Source organism: Cyprinodon variegatus, unplaced genomic scaffold, assembly GCF_000732505.1.
Source record: "Cyprinodon variegatus isolate N-32 unplaced genomic scaffold, C_variegatus-1.0 Scaffold258, whole genome shotgun sequence".
Classification (NCBI taxonomy): domain Eukaryota; kingdom Metazoa; phylum Chordata; class Actinopteri; order Cyprinodontiformes; family Cyprinodontidae; genus Cyprinodon; species Cyprinodon variegatus.
This window is the reverse complement of record NW_015150711.1, coordinates 724402-734530: the sequence shown is the minus strand read 5'-3', so window position 1 is coordinate 734530 and position 10129 is coordinate 724402. Positions and strand designations below refer to the sequence as shown.

At 37.3% G+C, this 10129-nt stretch overlaps 1 protein-coding gene across 1 annotated transcript in view; it reads right to left on the bottom strand.

The window, feature by feature from the left end:
• The window catches only part of LOC107089630 (double-strand-break repair protein rad21 homolog), a 10767-nt gene extending 5484 nt beyond the window's left edge, over positions 1-5283 (bottom strand). The window contains exons 1-8 of the mRNA XM_015382526.1: positions 5149-5283; positions 2650-2840; positions 2167-2296; positions 1928-2027; positions 1585-1688; positions 1194-1391; positions 976-1101; positions 743-868 (exon numbers count right to left, since the gene is read on the bottom strand). Of these exons, the coding sequence (XP_015238012.1) occupies positions 743-868; positions 976-1101; positions 1194-1391; positions 1585-1688; positions 1928-2027; positions 2167-2296; positions 2650-2793 (928 nt within the window). The 5' untranslated portion in view covers positions 2794-2840; positions 5149-5283. The remainder of the gene's footprint in view (positions 1-742; positions 869-975; positions 1102-1193; positions 1392-1584; positions 1689-1927; positions 2028-2166; positions 2297-2649; positions 2841-5148) is intronic.
• Positions 5284-10129: the final 4846 nt, after the last annotated feature.

Genomic DNA, 10129 nt, shown 5'->3' with positions numbered 1-10129 from the left:
TGTGATGACGGCGGCGGCGGATGACGCATTAATCGCGCGACACAACTAATCGATGAGGAAATTCGTTGCCAACGCTTTTAAAAGTCGATTTTTTTCAATTTTATCGATTCGTTGTTGCAGCCCTAACCCTAACCATTAATTAACAGTTAACTGGAAGGTGGAACTGTAACAGGGGGCATGGCTGGAAATGGCTTCACGTCCCTCTTTAGCCAGAATTAAAGGAATGCTGTATAGGTCACTAAAGCTGCTGTCTCTATGTCAAGTTTTAAACACCACATTGGAAAACGTTCTCTTATTAGCAACTTGTTGATATCCTCTACTAAATACTAAAATAGAAGATTTGAACAGTTATTCCAGTGTTAAGATGAAATCGATACAAGAGCTGCACACAAAACCAATAAACTGCATTATATACCAGGAATCCGACCTGCAAAACAAAATGGCTGCCAAATTGCAGACTAAATATTGTTTTTTCACAAGTTTTAAAATAGATTACAATATTACAATCTTTTTATCTCAACAAAGAATAATGAGTCTCAACTTTTTGCAAAAAATTAATTAATAAAAATGCTCCAGCAAACCAGTGGAGGAATGGCACTTCTTCAGTGTCATTAGATCACAACAGTTTGGTTAAAAACATTGTAGCGTAATAATTTTTAATAAAAGTCCACCAGAAAATGTCCAATAATTAACTAGTTACTCAGGATACACAAATATTTTTTTAGGTATACAGTATTCATACCAGTGATGTCGATGGGCTCCAGGGCGAAAGCCTCCTCTTCATTAGGAACCAGGGTGGTCTGTTCTGGTTGGTCAGTCATCGCTGGCAGCTGCTCAGCTGGGCCAGAATCAGGACTGTCTGGACCAGCTTGACAGAAAAATTTAAATTTATATTAAATGTGTGAACTAAAATAAAAAAAAAAATAAAAAAAAACTAGTGGTCCTCAGGGAACAAAACAAGCCAGGTCTGCTTACGAGAGTGAAGGTTGTCAAAGTCATCCTCATCGTCGCCGTGATCTGGGGGCATCATGACACTTTCTGTGATTGCTGGAGGATCATCAAAGATGCCGCCTCCATCTTCAGCTCTCAGCAGCGTGTCAACTGAGGAAAAAAAGAAAAAACATCATGACATGTTTTACCAAAAATACCTTCAAATTTGGGATTTGTTTAAAAAAAACAAAAACACAACCCACCAAGCATTCCACCATCACTGTTGCCCATGGAGCCATCACCAAAGTCGTCATACTCCATATGGTTGGATTTATCAGGGAGGTTAGCTGGACCCGGCTCGGCCTCCAGCAGCAGGTTAGGGGCTGTGGCTCCCTGCATTATATCATCTTCAAATGTGCTCGCATCACGCATCATCTCCCGGTCATCCATCCCAAAGTCGGCTGAGGGATACAGCAGGAAGAGTTATTAGTTTTTTCCAACCACCCAGAGCACAGATTATTCATGGGAAAAATGTACGATTCCTATTTATTCCCCTGAAATATCTTATAGAAATCAATTGATAGCAGCCATTCCCTCAAGGAAAAGCAGATGACTGGATGACTGGAGCTGAGAGACAAAGAACTGGTGCCCTACCAAAGTCATCGGGAATGAGGCTGAGGTTTCCAACATCTTCCCTCATGGTGATCTCTTCTACTCTGCTCTGGTTCAAAGTGAACTGCTGAGCCACATCGATGTCACTGTTGGCAAAAATCAGAGACAATAATCAGGTCAATCATCAACAAAAGAACTAATTTCAAAATGTCCGTCAATATTAGAAAACATCTACAGTTGAAACTGTAACAACAGTTTATCATATTAAAAATGGTTTTAGACCATCCAGCATAAATTATTGACAAAGGATGTTTAAAAATTCAACAAGGCTTTCTCTGGTCAGAGCGCTTTATTAACCCAAAAACCACTAAGAACATCAACTTACTCCAAATCAGGAAGTGGCTGATCAAAGTCATGGAACTCCTCAGGAAGAGTGATGGCATTATATGCAGCCTCCCTGTTTTCCTCAGGTAGATCCACAACACCTAAACACGGAAAGCTGTGGTTAGGGCTTTACCACAAAGATCTTTGGTCAACAACGACGGAGAACAAAAATATAAAGAGACCACAGGAAAGGCAGCCAGCAAAAAAAAAACAAAAACAGACAATGGATGGACGGCTTACCGGGCCTGAAGGCCATTTTGATCTTGATGAAGGCTTCATTACAGTCAGCAAGCAGGTACTTGGCCTTTCTGTGGTAGATTCGCACCACTCCAAGGAGAAGGTGACCAGAGGTTCGCAATGCCATCTTCACCTGAAAAATAGCAAGTATTAGTTGGAAAATTAAAAATCTTTGTACAAGATGAAACTTTTACTGTGAACAGAACTGGATTTCCATAACTGAATCAGACAAACAATGCAACATTGGACCATGAGGACCAAAAAAAATAGTTTAGCTTAATACATTTACATAGAAACTCCGAGCTAAACTGCAAGAACCATTTTTCAACAAGATCCAATGAATAAAACTCCCATAAGGAGGAGATTCAAAATCTATACAAGACAACCCCTTTCATCAACAATTTGTTCAAAATGATTTAACAGTCAACCAAAATATTCATGGGATTTGCAGAGTGGGAACCAAAGATTGTAACTTTGCCTTCTTACCTTTGGTGAGATGATGCTCTCCACACTGCTCTCCAAGTTGCATTCAAACACATGGGCCTTGGTCAGCTTTTTGTCCCAGTGGGCCGCCAGCCAGATCTTGGCCAGCGGCCCACGTTTGCTGAGGACAAAGTGGGCGTAAAACATTGCCCCGATTCCTCTGGTTCAAGCACGCCAACTGTGGTGTGATTTACCTGGGGAAAAAAAAGATTAAATGCATGTAGGAAAAAAAAACGTCAATACCAAGCAAAGATCATTTACCAGGTTAGTTCCCCAATAACTGTCCAAATTGCTCAGTTGGACAAGACAATTAAAACATAGAAACAAACAAATGTCAATTCAGTTTATTCATATAATGCCAAACACCCACCATCTCAAACCAACATTTAACAGTTAATCAGATTAATTGATTATGGAAATAATCTTCAATTTGATCATTGATGATAATTAACTGCAGCATACAGTCTCTAAGGCATACCGGTTTAAGAAATTAAACCACAGCACACACATCATATGCATTCAAAATGAAAAAAATTGTCACTAAATATGCTCAACTAAGAAACAGCCTAAACTGGTTCAAATTTGAGAGACTGATAGTGTTTTCCTTGTATTGGTAAATAGGTGGCTTATTCATTAGAGCATTCAGCAGCCATGCATTTACATCAAGTAAAAAGCAAGTATTGCCTTCCCTCGCTCTGCAATGTTTGTTTTGTTTGTTCATAAACATATATATTTTTTCCAAAACTGCGACTTGGAGTAACATTTGCTTAAATGGAGGATGGAAAAGCAATATTGTGCAAAAAAAAAAAAAAAAAAAAAAAAAAGAAGAAGAAAGCAGCAGCACACATTGAGAATCGTTTAAATATTTTAAAAAATAATTAGTATTGGTATTTACACTTACTGGTAACATTGGCAATAAAACAATAACAATATGTACTGCAAATATGTTAAATGTAAATTTGGACCCTTCAAATGGACACAGTTTCACTAGCACACTGCATTCTGGGAGATGAAGGCAGGGGAAAGGGTTTAGCTTCAATCTATTACAGCCAGGCTAAAAATGGTCTGATGTAGGGCTGATTTTTTTCCAAAGGTTATAGTTGGAGGGGATTTAATTAATTTGAACCCCCACCCCCTTCATTGTTTATAATGGCTAAACTTAAGAAGTACAGCTCTCTAGACTATTTCATTTCATTCATAAAGTGCAGGTAAGCAAGCAGTGATAAAAACATTGTGATGAAAAAAAATATATATACGACTGTATGGTTACAATTCCAACATTTCAGTTTGTTTTTCAAATAGTTTTTTAATATTATCTTCAAAAAACAAAAAGCTGACACGTAATTATATGAAAAGCTTATATCAGAATATATTTTCTGCCATATCGCACAGCCCTAAACCAGGAACACAATTCCTCGTTTTTCTGCCACTCAAAATAACCTGGAAAGGGCAGACATATGTGTTCTTGACTTTCTAAAACAAGACTAACATGTTTGGGTAGTTACATAGTTACCAATAAAAACGTAAAATAATCGACTAACACGTGGTTAATATCAGCAGAAGAAACGATCGCAAAATCTCCGATTTCGATTCACATTTTTTTTATACATTGAAATCTTAATTTAGGAACACATTTCCCCAGGATTTATGCTTTCCAACAAACTAGAAAAGTCTTAATTTCTGGCCTTAACATTGTTTACAACACGTAGTAATCATATCTATTAAATGTTTATTATCAGAAACGACCATTCAATTCAAAAATAGAGGAAAACGCTGCCATTTTCTTAAACAGATATGCTCATAAATTTGATAAAGGTGCACTGTCTGCATATGCCCCCCCTCCCAACCAATAAAGTATAATATCAAACTAAAATTTATCAAGTTAGGGTTATAAAAACGGACCTTTGGCAAAAAACGTCGAATCAAGTTCCGAATTTTTCTCAGTCGAGTGGGGCACAAATTTGAACTTTTACCTGGCTTAAAGCACATTAAACTTTCTACCACGAACCAAACGCTAACTTTTTATTTTACCAGAAGGACAGAAATATAAACTCAGAAAATAATTTTAAGTGACTTTGTAATAATTGAATCATATATTACTACTAAAAAGCGCCAAAGGGAGGGGGACACCAGTAAATAGTCGGCGCCATCAAGTGGGACGAACCAATTTAGCCGACAGCTAACTACAAAAGGAGGAACGACGCCGCGAGCTTGATTATACAGCCGTTGGAAGTTTGAAATAAATGCTTTTATCTGAGACCTTTCTACAGCTATTTTAAAAATTACAAACTCCATAAAACTATGCGGTTATCAGAAAAGGGCGCAGCTCGTTGCTCACACTTTTCCAGCTCTTCTTCATAAGCCCAACGCTATCGTTAGCAGATGTCCAACGGCTCTTCATACAACGAAGGCCGCAGCTAACAAACTCCAGCATGCATGCCGGTTTGGTGACCTAAAACACCCAGACCGGTGCCTAAATATATCTGCTGCAGGCACACTTACCAAGAGGTGCCCTCTTAGGGTGAAATCACAAAGATTAGGTTATTTCTCCCAGCGAGCTCTCCCCTGTTGTACTCATTAAAACAGCCAAGATGGCGCCAGCCGCCTTCCTCCCGCTCAGCGCTGTCCTTTTAAAATCGGCAGGATGTTTACAGTCAAAAAACGGCGGAGGGGAGGAGTCAGAGACGGCTTCCTGCTGTGCGCGGCGACGGCTGATAGGGGGCGCTAAAGCCTACCGCAGGAATAACATGACAATAGAATCTGCATAAACCATGTCTTTTTTTTTATATTGCTCTGATATGAATAGTAGTAGTATTTAACCACCAAATACCTGTCTGATATTATAAAATCAATATCGATGACTGATCATGTACGGTAGTATATGGTAAATTATTTTTTATTTAATAAGTTAATGATTTATGAAATAAAAGTGCAATGGCACAATACAAATATATATGTTGTATTATCATTTATGAATAATTAAGAATTTAATATAAATGTAATACATTATTTAAATCATCCAAAACATTGCTGAACATTTCCATGTGTAATTAATGCATCAAATATATACATTTTAAAATTAATGATAGGAGTTATATGTTCATTGTATTCAATTAGAGGTATCCAGAGTGCCCAAAAATTATACTGAAGTTGCACTATATTAATATTTTCTCAAGTAAATAAATAAATAAAAAATAATAATAACAATAATTGTCCAACAAATTACTCAAGTAAGAGTGAAAAATAGTTGGGAAATATATATTTAGGTACATGTGGTAAGTGATGTGATCCTCTATAAAAAAGAAAGTTATCAGTCAGATGACAAACATATGTGTATATTCTGGTGTTTCAAAGACCACAATAGAACAATTAATACACAAGTGGAAAAAATAAGAAAATGAATAACTCAGGCAGAAGAAACAATTCTCAGAATAATTTTTTTTTTTTCAATGTAAAGTAGTCCAGGTGAGCTACTTGCATTGGCAACATATACACCTTATACAATATATTATATTGAAGCCTTTGTCATAGAAGGATCTGCAGGTAGCAGGAACATAAAAAAGCTTGTGTACAGGAAAATAATAAAATGTTTAGTTTAATGTTTTCTGTAAGGTAAAAAATCATACAGGACAACTATTCCTAACAATCGTTTTTGTCAAAATACTACTAAAGTAAATGTAACCTTGTAAATGTAACTAGTTACTGCTAACCTTTATAATAATCACTTAGATTTAGGTTATTTTTAGATCCCTGCGCTAAAGTCCATTTTCTTAACTATTTAAAATGTGATCATGTCGGATCAAACAGACCATGACAAATGATTGATAAACTGGAGACCAATCATCCAGTTTAAAGACGTTTTTTCTTGTTTATTAACTGTGGCGGTAAAGGCCTTATTATCATAAAGTCATGGTGTGATGTATAACATGAAGCTGATATACCTAAATTAGAAACATCTAAATAATCAAATACGCCTTTGAATTATCCTTCCATCCATTTTCCAACATGCTTATAACAAGCGGGGTCGCGGTTGGGCTTGTGCCTATCTCCGGCTGTCAATGGGCGATAGGCGGGGTACACCCTGGACAGGCCACCAATTTATTGCAGGCCTTTGAATTATATTACAAAAAAAGATTCTAGTATTATTTTTCTTTTTGGAAATGGTTTGCATGTACTATATTATGAAAAAAAATGTTTAACATCTGTTTGTATTCTTTAATTCATGTATGTATGGACATTTTTATGAACTTATTTAGCTACTAAAATATGACATAGCCCTGCTGAATTTCCTAGTTCCAGCTTTGAGTTTCATAATTTAGAGTTTGGTCATGATATGTCAAATGGCAAAACATGAGTAATTGAATGACAAAGGTCCTTTAAGCTTCCTTTTAAATAAAGTATCTCACTTATGTTTCCATTTTAATGTTATTAAATTCAAAGAAGCCTTAACAAAAAGCTAATAAAAACCCCATATATGACAATTGGTAGCAATTAACAGAGAAATTCTGTATTTTTTCTAAGACAGTATCAATGTGAAGTGACCACATGCATGCAACAAAAAGCCTCAAAAAGCAATTTCCCAGCTCTATATTAGAGACAGAGATGAGAAATATGCCTGACAGACAGAGTGACTCATCTACAAACAAATTGCGAAATGGGTACACAGAAAAGCGGATTTGTCTCATGGGCATCTGTTGCAGTGCAACTGCTGCCAGTTGAGCTTGTTTATAATTTACGAGCCACGGAGCTCGTTGTCACTGTGCAAGATAGATAATGAGGTAGCAATATGGTAAATTTGGTTCCTACACATCAGTATATGACAGATTTAGACAATAAGTCATTTCCAGTGAACATCCCTGCAGCCCCAGATGTTCGCAGTCATGTTCTATCATGGAGTGTGTGTTAAAAGGGACCAATTGGATTTTTTGTGGAACCATAAAAAAATGTCCTAGTGAGATAACACTTAAAGTAGGCATAAATAGATGCATCAGTGTCTGCATCAAATCCTTATTTATGCATCTTTAATACTCTTCATACACATTTTATCATGACTACCTATGAGAATAATGCAATATTGATAAAGGCTGAATTACTGTCTGCTGCCAAAAAAAAGACCTCATACAGCTAAGTATTAAATCACATTCCTTAGGTTAAGAAGTCTAATGTACTACTCAGTATGCTTTTCAATTTATTTTAATAGACTCCTGTGTTTAGCCAAGATCTAGTTGCTGGCAGCATTTTCTTTCTCCCATCTGTTAAACGGGGGGATTTTATCTTGAAAGCAAGTTGCAGTTATCATGTAAAGGATAATATTACACAGCCTTAGAGGAAGCAGCCGGTGCATTGCAGATGCATTCCTGCTTTAGGCGACTAATCTTTGGCATGCCTCAGTTAGTCAGAAGGCCTGATTATCTCTACATATCAAAGCAGACATATGTAATAATCTCCACATCTGTATGAAGAAAAACACCATGTTCACTAATGTTCTCTGACAATCTTCTGAGGCCTTCACAGAACAGCTGCATGCACGCAGAGATTAAATCGCACACAGGTACTCGATGCATCCTTTTTTCTTCTACTTCATTTAGCGTTGGTCTGTCTCATCCAAATCTTGATAATATGCATTCAGGAATGTGGCTGGAACATTGTAAGATGTGGAGAGAAAGTATCAAGGGAGGTTTCTTTCTGATGAGTGTTAGAATGTGAGAAACCTCTCTGTGTCTCAATATGTGGTTTTAGACTAACTGATCATGCATTCTGTCTGTTGCTGCAGTGTTTTAAGTGAGGTTTAATTCAAAAAAGAGAGACGCCATGCTGAAAAAATTTCCAACGGAATAAGAAAACAGCTTTTTGATACAGATCAATGCGGCGTGGAGTTGCTAAAGCACAACAAAGTTCTCCCCCAAAGCTGAAGTTTATCTTAAAAAAAAATTCACTTTATATGCTGTGATGATATCTGATAAAGACGATGACAGAAAGGGAGAGAGGCTGTTCTCAAGTTTAAACCCCCCCTGAGTCAGAGAGTTTAATCTGACAGCAGGGGAGAGTCCTGACAGTGTGCATGCGCTGATCCATCTCCACAGCAGATACACATCTCATCAATGGGATTAGCTCATTTGCATACTATTTAATCAGGACAGACTGTAAAGAGATAAGCCCTTAGGGTCCAATGAAACTCTGCAATATCTGACTTGTGGCAGATTGGTTTATCAAAGAATTACATTTCCATTAACCTTCCATCTAAAACGACTTTTTCTGGGAAATGGACCAGATTCTGTCTACTTTCAACATGAAACTAGTCGATCCCGCTTGGAAATTCTTACAAATTTATTAGGAAAGATTTTTTTCCCAGTTAGGTGGCTTCCTGTGTGTGTCTTCTAGCTGCAGCAATTCCTCCTGTAGTGTTTCCTCCAGCTGAGTTTGCACCACGGGATCATCCTATGTAGATGCTGTTATTCATGCAGCGTGTCGAAACCAATCAACCTGACAGAGAATTATGTAAAGACGGCAGATCCCCTGCATAGGCTGAAGTTCATACAAAAAGGAGGCTAAAAGTATTACTTAGCTTGCATCTTGCTCAGTGGGTGCTGTGCATATATATAAGAATATCATTTTTGGAATAACTGAAAAAAAGGTTGCCTGCAGCTTAGAAAGGGAACAGGCAGTATCTAGCCATATGCAATATGTTGATTCTGCAGCAGCTTAAGCTTTTTGCAAAACTATTTGTCTTTAAAACCTATCCACATTCTGTCACTGCATTTTATTCAACAAAAAGTAGTAATGCATAAAAAATGTTCAATCAAAACCTGCCTCTGTATTCAAATCCATATTTTTTACTGTTTTTTTTTCTAACAGCCTTGGATTTCCAAGGATTAAAATATCTGTTCAGCGTTCTACAGAAGATGTTTAAAGCGCCGTCACCAGGAGGGCGTGTCAGTGAACAGAAATGTTTTTTTTTATCTTACACAGGTTTTTAAACACATTTGGACTGAAACCTTTGGCAGTATATTTAGGGTCCTCATCCTGTTGGAACAATCACCTGTTTCAAGCTTAAAATGATTTCCCTCCCCAGGATTGTCATGTATTTAGCTCCAATAATCTCCCCATTAACTAATTTATCTTTCCCTGCAGAGGGAAGCATCCTAACAGAACAATGCTGCCACCTTTCATTATGTGAGAGATGTGTCAATGGCCATTAGTGTCAACTTTCCACAAAATGCAGTTTTCCGTGTTTGTCAAAAAGCTCACACGACCACAGCTTTCGTTCCCATATGTGCCGAGTTCTGAACAGCAAGCTGGACTTCTTAGAGCTTTCTTATCCAAGCAGGATTGATTTTTAGGTCGACTAAAAGTTAACCTAGTCAATCTATCAACCCCAGTTCTGAAACCCTGTGGCTCCTCCTAAGTTACTATTAGCTTCTTGGCTGCTTCTCTAATGTTTTCCTTGCCCAGCCTGCCAGTCAAGGATGATGATGATAGCAGT